Here is a 17,619-nt window from a genome sequence, read left to right as displayed (position 1 = left end):
TCACACATTCATACATTGTCACTCACTATAGGCATATATACATTTTGCTCTCATATTTATATAGTGTAACGCTCATATTTATACATTTTGCTCTCATGCACATTCATTCAATGTTTACATTTTAATATTCTAAATATATGTATGTCTGAAAACAATATATGTATGCAAGAGAAGAATGTGTGTGTGAGAGAAAGTATAGTGGAAACAGGAGTATAGTCATTATCGCGCTGTGATTGGCTCAGAAGGTCGAGAGGGGCGGTCTCATGTTCAGAACTTCGGATTCAAATTAACATGATGGAGGGAGATGAATCCGTGTATCTTCCTTCGGATCATTTGTTCTTCTTTATTAAACAAGTACATGTAAGAGCGTCTGAGAGGCATTTTTGCTTTTTACCTTACTAAATGGTCTTATGGTCATTGGAGCGAGGGGCGGGGCGAAACTGTGTTAACTGTGGCAGACTAAACAACTGGGTCGTGAAACTTCCAGAGAAGAGACTGAAAGGTCTGAAGAGTTATCCTCGAGCGTGGCGTTAAAGGTTGACATCGGTGAATATTTCTCTATTAACTCCCATGCTGAAAGGCTTCCCCTGGCTCTCTCCTTAGAAAGGTCATGAAAGGATTTAGATAGCCAGCATTGTTCGTCACAAAATAACCTACAGCGCTTTTTGCTGCATGAATACATATCTAAGCTAAACCCAACCTCTTGGGAATATACATTGTCCTCTGTATTCCTCCTTCTCAATATTCTACAAACGTACCAAAATCCTAACAACGTTTTTGCATTTAGCACTGCTTGCTAGTGCCTTATTTTCCTTAAACTTGAACACCCCTCCCCCACCTGTCATAATAAATGGATGCTTACATGTATATTTACGTCCGGTTTTATTTCTGTCTGATCCAAAGACAGCATTCCCATACCCAAACAGTGGATCTGCTTAGTAAAATAGTTTGAGGAACAGCTTAATGTGAAGGAATACAACATTTCCAAAGTTGAACATTTTAGTCACAAGCTAAAGGGCGATGGCGATGTGAAGCAAGGATAATAGTAAAAAATAGCATTCTTTTTTTGTTTCATAAGAAAAAAGGAAGCAAATCTAATTAGGTTGGTAAATAAATCAATGCTTTATCAACAGCTTTCATTTGCAGAGGGCAATAGATGTTGCCGCCATGAGGAAACTTTTACAACTGTTCTTCGGTCACCAATAAATGTCATTGACTTTTGCAGATACTGAGACGTTTTATTTTTTTTCAGTCCAAATGCCTTGTAATCTACCCTGCAGAAGTGTATGTATTAATTCTGCCTCCTGTCTGTGGCAGTTGAAAGTGACAACAAAAAGGAGACCAAAGGTGGCAAGGGAACGAAGGGGAAGGGAGATCAAAGCCAAGCCATCAAAGTGGTGAGTTCAGTAAATTAATCAGGGCCTGCCAGATACAGACAGCAATATTACTTTTACCTGCTGTCAGCACCAGCAATTATTTAAGTTCCTCTTGCTCCCTTTTAAGTGTGCTTTTTCGATCAATCACATAATGTGCTTTCATGAAGATCGCTGCGTATGTATCCTCTGTCATACACTACTTGTATTTCTTCGTCAACCCCTTCCTGTTTTATTCTATATTCTCTGTATAAAATCCACTTTCACATTCTTATCTGCAACGGACATTTGCACATGTCTGTTTACTACTGTATGTACTATTGTATACATTTTATTGTGTTAGTATTCTGGATTTCACATGCAATAACCTTGAATTTATGTATCCAGATACCTGTGTCTCATGCACTGCCCTCAAACACCTTTCCAGTGGACATGCGTCATTTCAAATGTATACATTTTATTTAATTATTATTCATATTTCAGTTTTTTCTTAATAGGTACAGAAACCTTTTTTCATAGAGGATTATTCTTAACATTCTTTGACAGATATTGTTGACCATCACAATGAAGGCACCTTTGGTAAGTAAAGGACTCATTAATATACTTTGAGAAAGCACATTACAAACCTTGAATGACATTAAAAACTAAGATTAAAAACTAGTGTAATTATATACAGAGTTGAAATGCACTGCACTCAGACCGAAACAAATGTTATGTACTGAAAAGCTTAAACTGCTTTTCTTTCAGGTTTTGTATGGATGGTGTGTTTTGGACCGTGGGAGAGTTCTACTGAGGCTCATGATGTTCTGAGTCATATAATGTTATTTGTATACCGTATTTCAGTCAATCATTGCATGACACACGTTTCAAATCAGAAGGTTTAATGTCTCATTTGTTTTATTCAAAATGTGTAATAGTTATAGTGCATATGCAAAATAATAATTTAATAACAGGGGAGGAAGGCACATCTAAAAAACAAATACCAATTACATTTAAAAAAACAATTGCTGCCTTAAGCAGCATCTCATCTCATTGCATACCTGTGGATCTCTGCAAACCACACTAAAGCTGGTATATTTAAGTTTACATGTTTTTACCCGTTATAAGAAGATTTTTCCTAGTCTAATATGTATTGGGGGGAAATAGGTTGGGAAAGATTCAGTCTTTCACTGAGCATATTTAGTACCAGGGTTGAGAGCTTTTAGTTTTTAGTTTAAAAATGTCATCCGTTGCAATTACCTGTAAAAAAAAAAAAAAAAGTATAAAAATATAAATGTCATATTACCTGATTACTTTATGTTACTTTTGGGCTCAATATCAAATGCAATGCAATAAATACCAGACAAAATAAATAAGATGTGTTTTTCTTGTATAATGTAAGACAAAAGAACAATGTGACCTTAGAAACGAAGAAACCAAATAAGGCTTACAGAATAGTGCAGCCTACAAAGAAAAGCATTATATCTGATCCGTTTACAACAAACAACATGCTCTTTTTTAGTAACATTGTAATCCTGCTCGTAATCCCACGTTTGTAACAGAATATGATTACATATCTTTTTATGTATCTATTAGGCAATAGACCTTTGTTTGTATCCTGAGTAAGTAATCCCATGACATGTTATCCGTTACTCCCTAAGCCTGTTTACTACATTATACCTGTGTATGTAATATAATGTAATACCTCAAACAGGCATTGTTAAAAATAATACATTCGGTCAGATTTAGGAGACTGAGAGAAATAAAGGGGGTCAGTGGAAGCATCGATCTTCCACCATGATATACATTACATGTCACTTGTTGGACGCTTTTATCCAAAGTGACTTACACACATTCAGTACTGTGGGCAATCCCCACAGGAACAATTTGGGGTGAAGTGTCTCAGGGACACAACAAAATACTGACTGCAGTGGGATTCAAACTTGCTATCCTCTGATTCGAGGTTCAGTGCACTAACCCACTGAGCCACAGCCTCCCATATAGACATCACATAAGGATGTCGTAGAAGGATCCTTAGAAATGTTGTGTGTTGTATACCTCACCCATTCTTCCCATCTTTGTAAGGCTTTACAATATGCCGTTGTCTCTCTGGCACAGATGGGACCAGCTTAAGCAAGAGGATGAAGGACATTTTGGAAACCCACAGCCAGCATTGTACCCATCTGTGGGAGGGCTTCATGGGGAGCACAGTAACCCCCAGGTTAGAATTCAAGTCAGCATGTTAGGGTCTTTGCACTGAGCATACTGAGATCCAACTGTATGTGTCACACTGCAACCCACCTGATAATTTCTGCAGCACTAACCCCTCTCCTATATGTGTTAAGTCTTTCCGAGGTGGAGCAGCTGCTGTGCGGATGCAGCGCCTTAATTTATCTGGGGATGGAGCGCTTCATGGCAAACATTCCACCTGCCAAACTGACAGCCCTCAGTCTGTGTGGTAATGTACACCATACAAGATTTGATATTTTAATGATTGTATGTTGTTTTTATAATTTTAGATGTTAGACTGAAACACTGGCAATATGCTGAACGTTTTCACATGAATACTATTGTTTATATCCATACTTAAAACAACAATATGTCATTTTCTGCTTCTTAGGGGTGTCTTTTGCCTTGTTAAATAGCATTGGATCATGGGAGTTTTTCATTTCAGTCAGCTTCTCCGAGTTAGGATTCCTTCATTGTTAATTGTGCAGGTGTCCACAGATGTCACTTTCTCTCTAAAACAACAATGAACTAGGAGTAAAAGTACTGGATCAAATAGTGCCACATTAAAAATCTGACTTTCATTTGACCAGCTCTGATAAGATCTGATAACAAAAATCCATAATATAGTTGTAATTAGTGCTGTCACCGATTTAAAAAAAGAACATTTGCCATAGATCACATGCTTCGTTGCTTATTTAGTGGGAATGCTGATACAGCATTCCAACTATCTGTTATGCTACGCACAAAATTCTTTATTATTCCGCCGGGTTATTTTGCACCTCTTCTTCTCCCACATTCCACATCGCAGAAACTCCGTTCAAACATTAAAACGTTCAGCTCGGTCGGGAATCGATGGCTATTACTTTTCTTTTTCATAACTTTCATAATTCCAGAGATATATCCCATAATTCATCACATTTTTAACATGGAAGTCAATGGAGAAACTCTTCAGACTTTAACAATCTTCATGCAACTTCAACTGCTAACTGCTCCTTCATACTTTCATTCAGAAACCTCATTCCAACTTTAAAATGTTACACATCTTTCTGACATTATTCGTGTAACATAACTTTTAAATCTGATTCGTACTTTTAGAGATATTAAACATTGTTCAGGCCTTGGTAAAGAGGCCTTCTTCAGATTTTAGAGTGTGTGATGTCACAGCTAGAGTGGAGGACAGATTTAATTGTGCCTTCATATTTTCTTTTAAACCTGCCATAATTCCCAAACCCTACATTCCTGAGACATAATTAAAAAATAAATAAAAATTAAGCAAAATAATTAAACAAAATGCCTCTTGAGGGCATGAAGTGACAAAAACGTTCAACATGTCTCCATTAAACCCCATTGTAAATTCAGCCTCATCTTTCCCCACCACAGCAGCCGCACACCTTTAGTTAATCTGCCAAAAAGGCCACATTATTAACCCGAAAGTACACAAAAAGTACACTTCAGATGCTCAAGTTCCTTGACATGCTTCACATTTTGAAATGTCACCGATATCTGTTACGGTTCTTCAACAAAACGTTCACATGTAAGAGGTTTATCTCTCATTCAGAACAATGAAAATGCTCTCACCATGGAAACCTTTGATCTCTGGACACGTGTTAGCTCAAATATAAACACTCCTATCACATCGCTCTAGTCGCTCGAGTTTCACCGCGGCTGTCAGCTGTGTTTACTCACATCATTCAAACAAGACGCGCTGGCTCGGGGGCTCCAACTACAACAAAACAAACATATTTTACCGTGATTAAATTGTAATACACGTTTCTAAATGATGCCGACATAACAAAATACTGATACCGGTTAGTAAAAACCATGAATTAATGCTTGACAAGTCTGCAGACAAGACGGCGAAAAACCTTTTAAAATGCTTGTTTTCTGAATGGAGATTGGGTCGACCAGGCTAAATTAACGTTGTATATGCTCCGTCCACACTCATAACAACGGCCTACAGACATAAATAAACCAGCGACTGTATTCTCCATGACACAGACAGTATGGTTTGTACTTGTTTAACTTTTGTCCAGTTTCTGAACAGATATGAGGAGCTGTGAGCTCTGTGTGCTAACAGCTAATGGCTGATGTTTTTTGTTTGAACGTCAGTGACGGCAGGCTGAGATCCTCACCTCTGATTGGCTTCCACGAGAACGCGTCACGTGAATTGGACGCTCAAGTTGAAAAAATTGAACTCTCGCGTTTGACGCGGCCCTCATCAATCGCGTGATTCGCGCCGTGTCCACCGCTTCATGCGCGCCGTCGGAGCGAATTCGCGTCTGATCGTGTCTCTGCATTGACTTTACATGTAATCGCGCCGCCCCCAAACGTCGCATCGTGTCCGGTGTGAACGCAGCATTATGGGGTGTCATCATATGCCATTTCCATGTAAACGCATCCCTCGCCATAAAACACGATGTCGCTGTAACTCCAATGGACACGGTCCGATCATCCCCCAAACTTCACTTGTATATCACCGGTCCATGCCTCAACAGCTTTAATCCAAATCTGAGATCTCACCATAGGTTGTTGCCATGGAAACGCATCCCTCGCCATAAAACACGATGTCGCTGTAGCTCCAATGGACACGGTCCGGTCGTCCCACAATCTTCACCTGTATCACCTCTCCATGCCTCAACAGCTCTACGTCAAATCTGACATCTCACCATATGCCGTTTCCATGGAAACACATCCCTTGCCATAAAACATGATGTTGTCATAACGCCTATGAAAAGGGTAAAAACAGCACCACACTTCAGATAATGGTTAACGGTCCAGCTTTCAACAGCCCTACGTCAATTATGGGGTTTCATCATATGCCGTTTCCATGGAAACGCATCCCTCGCCATAAAAGACGATGTTGCTATAACTCCTATGAAAATATTCAAAAAGTGCTCAAACTTCACGTGTGCTAACAGTCAAGCCGTGAAGACATCTACGGGACAGTTTTGAGATTTCTTCAAATGCCGTTGCCATGGCAACACAATGCTCGCCATGATACACGGTTTTCTCATAACTTCAGTGAAAAAACGGCCCAAAACTTCACAGGTTTGGTAACGATGCAGCCATCAACGCATCTAAGCGTATTATGGGATGTCATCAAATGCCGTTGGCATGGCGACAGATCATTCGCCATCAAGTTAGTTCAAAAGTTTGCAGTTCAAATATTCTGCTGCTTTCCAAACCTTTTTACTTTCTTTTCTACGCTCATCACACATTCAAGCCCCCAGTGTTCGTGTATCATTTCAATCTAAATGCTTCACTTTCTTCTTACACATTACATTTCAGCATAGCAGTTTAGCTTCAGCTTTTCAGCATAAAGCATTCCCACTAGCAATTTCTTCAGAAATTGCATTCTATAGTTTATTACTGTTGTCTAGTGGTCTCGAGTCAGTGTAATACTGTACATGTAGCTTGTGCTGATTAATCGGCTTTCTTTGCCTTTTCGCTGCCATTCGATTCATGATAAAAACCTTCACTGGTTTTGGGGAAACTCATTTATTAATTTGCGTAATTTCTTTACAGCTTCCTTGAAGACAACCACTTTGCTGAGGCATGCGCAAAAGGGATATTAATTCAAACAGACAAGCAGACAATATTAAATAGTATACCTTCAATTTTTTGGGTCACAGCAAGTAATAATATAAGGGTTGTCAATAAAAGATAGAAAATAAAAAAGACTCCATTACCACTATCACTGCATGTAGGCCCTTGCAAACTTTTAAAAAGAAGATCAATAAAGGCATCACCACCTCAAATAAAAGACATAATAATAACAACGATAGAGAACCAGTCTATGTTTTCAAACATCTATAGCATCTGTGTCTTTGTTATATTCTAGATTTTAGGAAATCATAGTTCTTCGGGTTTGTTCAAACCTTTTTCAATGAAAATAAATAGGTGGAAAACCGCTGTAATGACTGAGTGACTGCCTTTTGGAGCAGAGCTGTTTGTGGATTATATAAGCAGTAAATGGAGCATTAGGCCTTATCTCTTCAAACCCATCAATCTTTCATCCCCTTTGTGGGTAAATATAGAAATATCCATCTTCTGCTGTGAGAAATCAATTACCGTAATTTTCGGACTATAAGGCGCACCTGAATATAAGCCGCAGCAGCTAAATTCAATGATGTGTACATATATAAGCCGCACTGGACTATAAGCCGCAGGTGTTTTAATGTTTAATTACCATATGTAAGGGTTCGTGCACGGAGGGGATTGTCGGGAAAGAGAGGGCTGTTTGAGGAAGCTCCCATTTATTAACATTTCAACAAACAAGTTGCATATTTGCATAACGCATTCAAGTGTTACCATTTAGTGCAATAATAGCTACAGAACATGTACTGTGCTGTGTAAACTGTACTGTATCACATAGAGTTTCAGACACACAAACTTTTCAACTTTCAAACTTAAACGGTGCGCTCCCAGCGCACGTACCGGCAGTGATCTACAGCAGTGGTTTTCAACCAGTGGTACGGGGACAAACTGTCTCGCTCTCGTAATGTCTGTCTGTCTTGCTCTCGTTCTGTCTCTCGTACCACTCTCGGTTTTACTTTTGCGCGCTACCTGTCTCACTCTTTTCCGGCCTCCAGCTTTTCCTGCTGGAGTCGGCCGCTTAAAGGTGGGGGGCGCGGACCGGCCATAGAGCCCATAGAGTTAAAGGTGGTGGACTGTAACCTGTAAAATCCATAGATTTAGGAGGTCCCCTAATGGCCGTTAGCTGTAAAAATCCATAGATTAGCCGCACCGTTATATAAGCCTTAGCGTCGAAAAAAGGCGCGGCTTATAGTCCGAAAATTACGGTAGGTATTCCTATCAGATCATGCTATAACATTGCCTCAACATCAATCTACTAAAACATCATAAAACGGACTAAACCTGATGAGGATTGCTTCGGAATACTATTCATTTCAGTCACTCAAAATATTTTTGTTTATTCTTTTGCTCAAATTGAAAACAATAACATTCATTCCAGATGTAAAGATCAGCCATATAACAATCCTTCCTTTTTTCTTTTTAAATGTAAGGAATTGGTTAATGGAATATAGTATTATAGGATGGAATCACAATCAAAATACTTTATTTATTGCGGGGAAAATTGGGTTTTGTGAAAGCTGCTCCATTTTAGAGTAAAGAATAAGTAATCTTTTAAATAAATAATATTTTGCAATATAAAATTCAAAATATATATTTGTATAGAATATTTCTAACATTTCTATTGAGTATTTTAAGATAGATGTATTTAATCCTGTCCACCTTTGGTCCATTTGTCTCAGGAAGGCTAATGAATAACTTAACATTTAAATGTTTCTTTTTTCTTTGCATGATCTTTAAAGAACCTTTGGCCTTTTTAATTTATTTACATTTTGGGAACAAAAAGACTCCAAACCGCCTCCCCCTTTTTAATTTATTAGAGAAGGCCTTTTCCTTTTTAGCTCTCTTTGAATAAATAATAACCTGCCCTGAGGAAACTTTAACTTCTTCACATCTTGAAAGATAGTTCACGAGTCCGCTTCATCTTTTTTATCTTCCTCCGTACTTCAGCAGCATACAGAGGTGGTGTGAGTGTGTGTCGACTTGAGGTGGACTCAGAGTGATTGACAGAGTGTCAGGTTGCCCTCACACGTCGCCCCAGGCCAGACATATGTGCCTCCCTCAAGCCTGGCGCTACTGCTGCTAACTATAGTGTGACTGACACCAAGGTCTGAATTCCAGCTGTTACTTCACAACAAGCACAACCCATCATGCTTAATTGGCCATCAGGATAAGATGAGCCGAACGTAAGATGGCAGATTTGGGTTTCTCTGAAAAATAATGTCACCCAGCACCATCTGCATACATACAGTATCTTCTCTGGAAATTGTGGTAATTTGTCACCACTGCATTTATATGCGTTTTATACATCTCCCTTTCCAAGCGTATAGAAGAACTATTGAAGAGGCAGAAGGCCCTCCTTTCTGCCCTCCTTTCCGCTCCGTCATTGCAACGTTACTTCTGGTCCCGGCTCAGTCAAATGAATGGAGAGGGAAAATAACTCTGGATTTGGTTTTAAATGTATCCAAAAGGATATACTTACAGACGTCTCTTTGCCAAAGTAAATACTTGTCAAAAAGCCTTACATGTCCCAATTTATGTCACAGACTGACACGTAAAGTGTATTACAACCGTCTGGCCACTAAAATAAATGCCCAGCTCACTTCCTGAGGCCTAAAACATGGCAGACTCGCTGGAAGAGGACCTGCGTCCTATTTAGAAATTAAGGGCTCATTTAAAGCCAATATGTTTTGGTTTCAGGTGTAGGACTGGGAGATATATCCAATATACTTGATGTATTGTGGCTTGTCGTGTGTGGGTAAATGACAAAATATAAATATACATTTTCACATTATATCCTTCTATGCGGCCAGCATTAGACACGCAGACGCATCCTCCTTGGCACGAGAGTGTGTGGTGTATCATGCGTTTATTTGTATATCTGAAGGAAGTGAGGAAACAAGGAGACAGTGTCAAGCAAAACATTTTTCACGTTTTTTTTTTTCAAACTTTATTTCAGAGAAAAAATGTTGTTTGTGTGAATAATTACTCAAACATAATAACAAATAATACATTTCAAAAGACCAATCTCACTTCAGAATAGAGTTTCACCACCTCAGGATGTTCATATTAGTTAACTGTTGGTTGTTAATTGTTATTTTTAAAGAAGATAAGAAATGTCAAGGTGTATTATCTAGAGACTAGAGATAGCCTTAAAATAGCAACATACTATTAACAAGTCAGATATTATTACTAAGCCCAGCACTAGTTTCAGGTTATTATACACTAATGAAACATGTATTTCTGCCTATTCTCCCTGGATCCTACACATTGCTCTTTTTTTTAATAACAATAATATTGCTTCTAAATGACTTCTTAACATGATTCTTTAAGGGACAAAGCTTGAGGACTTGGCTCTGTTGTGCCAATGATTAGATGATTGATATCTTAGTGGACTGCTGCTGTGGCCCCAGGCCGCTCAGTAGCAAAGGGGGGGGGGGGGGGGGGGGGGGGGGGGCAGCCTGTAACGTCTTGCCACAGACACTTTTATGATTGTAAGTGTAAAGGAAGTGAGCTCAAATAGCTGCAAGGCAGTGCCCATCCTCACTGCAGCAGATAACATAGTAAGATGACCTCACTGACACACACCTGGTGTCTCCAGTTCTCTCACACCTACAGGTCTACTCCAAGAGCTGGTACAGTATTTGCCAGTCATTTGTGTATTAACAAATAAACTGACCTTTATTGTAACAGGATTTCTCTCGTTGAGTCCTGCTAATAGCATATGTTGCTGTGTGGCATGACTGATTGCCACATAGCCACAGGTGTTTCCAGTTCCAATGTGTAAAGTACAATAACATTCTAATGGATGCTTATGGCTTGAATGTTATTTCTTAGTTTATTTATAGAAGAGATGTATTGCCTCTATCTTCCACCTTAAAGTAATTCAAGGAAATTATGGAAAATGAAGGCAGCAAAAAAAATACAAAAAGTTACCATGTTCATGAATTCAATTATTTACAATCATACCCTCATAACTAACAAAACACAATTGATCCATAGCTATTTCCAACACAGTAAAGAAAGAGTACAAAATATGTGAGAAAATTCATCACTGAAACTATATACTAATAGCTGGCATTTTTTTAAGTATACCTTACTTTCATAGTAGATATTTAGTCAAAGCTATTTATCACCTTTAGTCCCACACCTTTTCACACCATGATCCATGATGTGTTTTGGAATAGAAAGTCTTTTTAATAGAGCGATTATTTTGTTATTCTGGAGTGGCTTGGCTCTATACTTAGAAAATGTTAAAACAGAATCATAATTAAAGCTGCAGGCCGTGTTGAGCGGGTCTTCGACGCTTCGCAGGCCGTTGTCCGCACGTCGATGTGTCAGGCAGGTGTTTTCCGGAATCGGCCGTTGGCAGACGTGGAAAGTTCCAGGCCGATGGGACAACGTACATGGGAGTTACAGCAGTAATATAAACATTGTGTTTGATGGCGATTGATCTGTCGCCATTGCAATGGCATATGATGACATCCCAGAATACGCTTAGATGTGTTAATGGCTGTATCCTTACAAAACCTGTGAAGTTTAGGGCCGTTTGGAGCATTTTCACTGAAATTATGAGAAAACCTTTACCATGGAAAACGGCATATAGTGAGATCTCAGATTTGACGTAGAGCTGTTGAGGCATGGACCGGTGATATACAAGTGAAGATTGGGAGACGATTGGAGTTACAGCAACATCGTATTTTATGGCGAGGGATGCGTTGCCATGGTAACGCCACATTATGTAAGCGTTATGTGGTGTAGAGCTGTTCAGGGCCACAGTGTTGACCCTAATGGGATATATGGTGGCGTTCTGAGCATGTCAGTTGGAGTTATTACATCATCGTGACGAGTGAACGCCTAGAATCGAGTCAACGTGAAATTTGACGCCAAATCACGAAAAAAGTAAAGTTTCGTGATATCGTTTTTTCGCCCATGTGTCAATACGCTACCCAACGAATTTGGAGTAGATCGGATAAGGTCCCTAAAAGGAGTTCGTTAAAGTACGGAAGTGAGGGACCCAAACAAACTATTAAGAAGGCAAATCTGAGATTTCATTTAACTCCAGCTCTCAACAAAGGCTCGGGAAAGCCCCATAAGCTTCTCGTTGTAGAGTGAAAATGGAACGCACACGCTATTTGTTGTTTGTTTATATCACGCAGTCTGTTCTTCTTTTCTTGATAATCATGCAGTCTGTCTCCCGGTTGTTGCCTCTTTTGAATGACGAATACACACTACCACCGCCTGCTGGTAAGGAGAGTTATTGCCACTCACGCATGCGCAGTTCGTGCGTGCTTCTTTGGTTGTCGGCTGAAGTCTTTGCGGTGTGTTCCAGTGCGACACATGGCCAAAACGCAAGACGCAACAGTAGGGGTCCGTCTGTGTCAGTTATTTGTTGTCAGATTGGTGTGTCCGGGCCTTTTCTCTTCTTCACACTTCACACTTCAATCTGGCCTTCAACTCCTGGTATCGCTTAACTCATTGTGTTCAGATTGAGCTGAAGAAAGTTCACATTGTTTACACACACACGACATCTAAAACAATATGCATTTTACGTGACTCTCTGTGATGTGTATTTTGTTGTCAACAATTGATTGTATACAGTATTTATTCTGGAGTTGTTGTATTAATCCTGTTGCCAGATAATGATGCTGATGTTTCCTGTACTCAGAGTGCCGCCTTGTTCTTCTCTTTGACGTTGTTCAGAACAATGCCAGTGTTCTCCGCCAATCCAGCCTTGACAAGCACAAGAGGTAATAACATAGATGATAAGAATAAAACACAAAAGTATTATCAGTCAATCTGCTTATTTTTCAAAGCTGCACTACAATAGAGCTTATTCCTGGCATCTATTAAAGAACGAGCCACAAACTGTTTATTTAGCACTCATTTAATCAGAATCAGAATACCTTCATTAGAGAAATGTACGTTGTTAAAGCAGAAAAAGAGCCAACTTAATGTTACATATGGTGCATGCATTAAAAAGTATTCAAGTTAAAAAAAAGTTATGATATAATACAAATAAAAAGTTACACAATTTACAAAATTCACATCCTGTAACAGTTCTTAGGATTTAGCAGCCAGGTATTAACGGCATATATATACAGGGCTGCACATAACTGGTGCGCACCCCCCTCCAAAAAAGGAGCACCAGATCATTTGAGAGAGAGAGAGAGAGAGAGAGAGACTCAGGGACTCCACTCCTCAACCTTTGAGGTTAAGAGTGAGAATCCAGAGTTCTTAGAATCTATCAAAGATGTTGATCTAATTATATTAACAGAAACATGGTGTAAATATGATCTGCTCACTCACTGTCCTCCAGGTTATAATGAAGTAATGGTGCCCTCTATAAAATCAAAAAACATACGCAAGGGCAGAACATCGGGGGGGATCTTGGTGTGGTATAAAGGAGATCTTTGCCATCAGATCTCAGAAGTAAAACAAGGTAAATCACACATTTGGCTAAGGTTAGATCAAACCCTGGGCATAACTGGCAGGAATCTATACGTGTGTGCTATTTATATACCCCCAGCAGATTCTCCTTATTTTGAAGAAGACATTTTTGAAACTCTCCATTCAGAAATAGCCTATTTTCAGGCCCAGGGAAATGTGCTTCTAACTGGAGATCTGAACGGACGAACAGGAATTGAACCTGATGTCATAGACCCACAGAGCAGCCACCATGTATTTGGTGACCCCCCCCTGTTTACCACGCCAACCGTCAGCCATCGGAACAGCCTTGACTCTGAAATCAATCAGAATGGCAAAGAGATAGTGCATCTCTGTCGGGCCTTAGGCCTGTACATAGTGAAAGGGAGGTTCAGAGGGGACTCTTTAGGGAGATTCACATACTCCTCAGCTCTAGGGTCTAGTGTAGTAGACTATGCAATCACTGACATGGACTCCTCCACTATCAGTGCATTCACTGTCAGACAGTAATCCCCCTTTTCAGACCACAACCAAATCAATGTGTTCTTTAAACTCTCAGGTCCAATGAGTGACACAACAAGGGAACCCAGTAAGCTGTATACATTAAATCCTACTTACAGATGGGCCCCAGACAGTGGAGACAAATTCACCATGGCCTTGAACTCACCTGATCTGATGAATGACATGTCACTATTTGACCAAAATCAATATGTTCCTACCAAAGATGGTGTAAACATGGCCATTGATTATATCAATATGATATTTCACAAGGCAGCTATTAAAGCTGACCTTGTAAAACAAAAGCGGAAGCCTGTTAAAAGGCAAAACGCTGACAAATGGTTTGACCAGGAATGCAAGACCATCAGAAAAGACCTGAGAAAAATAGCAAATGAAAAACATCGGCAACCAAACAACCCAGCCTTACGCATTAGATACAATGACGTTTTAAACAAATATAAATGTACAATAAGGAACAAAAAAACAAAATGATACCCACATGAAACTTGAGGTTATTGAGAAAGCCATTGATCAAAATCAATTCTGGGATCTGTGGAGCAACTTCAACACAAAACAACCACAAGCATTACCCATCCAAAACGGTGACATCTGGAGAGAATATTTTGAAAGTTTGTACAAAGACATACCAATAAATCTAATGAATTCAGATCAATGTATTACAAAAGAGAAACTCCAAACATTAGAAGAAACTATTAAAGACAACCAAAAGCCCCTTGATTTCCCAATGACTTGGGAAGAATTGACCACACAGACACAATCTCTCCGGCCAAGGAAAGCTTGTGGCCCAGACAACATTAAAAACGAAATGCTCAGATGCAGCACCCCAGAGATGCAGGGTACAGTGTTAAAGCTGTTCAATATCATATTGCAGTCAGGATGTTTTCCTGACATCTGGTGCAAAGGGCTCATTTCTCCCATTCATAAGAGTGGAGACAAATCAGACCCTAATAACTACCGTGGCATCTGTGTCAGCAGCTGTCTGGTGAAATTATTCTGTAGTATTCTAAATAAAAGAATACAAGATTTCCTTAACCAACAATCCATCTTGAGTAAAAATCAAATTGGCTTCCTTCCAAAACACCGCACCACCAACCATATATATACCCTTCACACTTTAGTTAACAAACATGTACACCAAACACAACATGGGAAGATATTCACTTGTTTCATTGATTTCAAAAAAGCTTTCGACTCTATTTGGCACGAAGGGCTCTATTATAGACTCCTACATTGTGGTTTAGGGGGCAAAATGTACGATCTGGTTAAATCAATGTATTTAGGGAATAAGTGTGCTGTTAAAATTGGAGACAAACAAACTGAATTCTTCACCCATAGAAGAGGTGTTCGTCAGGGTTGCAATTTAAGTCCCACTTTATTTAATATATATATAAATGAACTTGCTGTTCAGTTGGATCACTGTGCTGCTCCTGGCCTCTCCCTCCTAGAGAGAGAGGTGAAGTGTCTGCTTTATGCTGATGACCTTGTTATGCTGTCTCCTACTGAACAAGGACTACAACAACAGCTGGACATAGTAGACCAGTACTGTAAGAACTGGGGCCTGGCAGTCAATATGAAGAAAACTAATGTCATGGTTTTCCAAAAATGCCCCAGATGTCAGGAGAACAAATATCAGTTTACCATAAATAATCATATCATCGAACATAGTATGAGTTACACCTACCTCGGTTTAACCATAACAGCATCAGGAAGTTTCAACATGGCAGTGAATGCACTCAAAGAAAAAGCCAGAAGAGCTCTAAATGCAATTAAGAGAACATTTTATAATGTCCAAATTCCAATTAAAATCTGGCTCAAAATCTTTGATAGTGTGATCCAGCCCATTGCGCTGTACGGTAGTGAAGTATGGGGTCTACTCATTCATCACCAGAGCTATACCCGCTGGGACAAACATCCAACAGAGTCTTTACATGCAGAATTCTGCAGATACATTTTACGTGTTCAGAGAAAAACACCAACAAATGCATGTAGAGCAGAATTAGGCAGATACCCACTGATCATTAACACTCAAAAGAGAGCACTGACATTCTTTAACCACCTTAGGTCCAGCCCCTGAGACACCCTCCACTCCAAAGCCCTCCAAAGCCAAGAGCTAACCCCAGAGAAGAGTCCCCTATGTCAGCTGGTGCTGAGGCTAGCTTCCCCCTCTCAGAGCCACTCTGACCAGTCTCTCAACAACACTGCTCTCCAAACACCAATCACAGTCAAACGCATTATAACACAATGTAAAGACAACTATTTACAACATTGGGAAGAAGAAACTAAAAGCCAAAGTAGATTAGAATGTTACCTGGCTCTAAACAGAGAGTATGAGCTGGCAGAGTATCTCTCTACTGTCAGAGATAGAAAGCAGAGACAGATCCTAACCAAGTACAGGCTGAGTGACCACAAACTGGCAATCGAAACAGGAAGACTCAAAAGATCCTGGCAACCAAAAGAGAACAGAATATGTGGTCACTGTACGACAGGTGAGACTGAGACAGAGATGCACTTCCTCCTGAAGTGCCAAACATTCAACCAAGTAAGGAGCATTTATTGGAACAAGATGAACTTTGTAATCCCAGGTTTCAAGGAGGTTGATGACCTCTCAAGACTGAGAGTACTCCTAGAAGAAGGAGACAAGGCACACCTTGCTGCCCAATATGTATACACATGCCACAACCTGATGGACAGTGAATGACACACACACACACACGTTGAAATGTAATTGTATCACTGTATATATATATCGTCAATAATATGTAAACATTTGAAATGTATGTTAATGTTGTTAATTATTTTGTATTGTGATGCTTTGGCAACATTGTTTAATTGAACTTTCATGCCAATAAAGCCCCTTTGAATTGAGAGAGAGAGAGAGAGAGAGAGAGAGAGAGAGAGAGAGAGAGAGAGAGAGAGAGAGAGAGAGAGAGAGAGAGAGAGAGAGAGAGAGAGAGAGAGAGAGAGAGAGAGAGAGAGAGAGAGAGAGAGAGAGAGAGAGAGAGAGAGAGAGAGAGAGAAACTGGTAAGATACCAAGGTTTCCCACACATAGACTTTACTTGGGCGGGCCACCTAGGTATATTAATGGCCGCCAAAGTATAATTTGCGATCCATTTAGGTTACATTCTTTTAATCCGTCCGCGAGCACCCCTCGCTATCGCGTGAAGGGTCTGCTTTATGCGCTCCGCACAGTAACCCTGCTGCGAGGCATGGGCAAACAGTTCATGATCGTGCAAAAACGTTATGTGCACCCTTGTGTATATATATATATATATTAATGCTGTCAAAATTATGGCGTTAAGCGCGGTAATTCCTTTTTTGAATTAATTGCGTTAAAATATTTAACGCATTTAACGCATGTGCAGAATGGCCCGCCCCATACATCCGTATATATATATATATATATATATATATTGCACATAGTTGGTTGGTATTTAACAGCAAGGGGTGTTATAGTCTGTGTTCTTGTGTGTGTGTGTGTGTGGGGGGGGGGGGGGTCAA

The 17,619-nt window shown here is 39.7% G+C and overlaps 1 protein-coding gene across 10 annotated transcripts in view; it reads left to right on the top strand.

Moving 5' to 3' along the window:
- Window positions 1-17,619, top strand: part of cfap46 (cilia and flagella associated protein 46) — a 150,784-nt gene that overhangs the window by 123,771 nt on the left and 9,394 nt on the right. For 7 of the 10 annotated variants that reach the window (XM_079690984.1, XM_079690983.1, XM_079690985.1 and 4 more), the window contains 6 exons: window positions 1,318-1,397; window positions 1,761-1,821; window positions 1,920-1,952; window positions 3,471-3,573; window positions 3,698-3,810; window positions 12,844-12,925. In XM_079690984.1, the coding sequence (XP_079547110.1) occupies window positions 1,318-1,397; window positions 1,761-1,821; window positions 1,920-1,952; window positions 3,471-3,573; window positions 3,698-3,810; window positions 12,844-12,925 (472 nt within the window). Of the gene's footprint in view, window positions 1-1,317; window positions 1,398-1,760; window positions 1,822-1,919; window positions 1,953-2,120; window positions 2,667-3,470; window positions 3,574-3,697; window positions 3,811-12,843; window positions 12,926-17,619 lie in introns of those variants that run through there. The other 3 variants (XR_013809895.1, XM_079690986.1, XR_013809896.1) reach the window with 3 other exon arrangements.

Source organism: Notothenia rossii, assembly GCF_949606895.1.
Source record: "Notothenia rossii genome assembly, chromosome: 6".
Classification (NCBI taxonomy): domain Eukaryota; kingdom Metazoa; phylum Chordata; class Actinopteri; order Perciformes; family Nototheniidae; genus Notothenia; species Notothenia rossii.
This window is presented reverse-complemented; position numbering and strand designations above follow the sequence as displayed.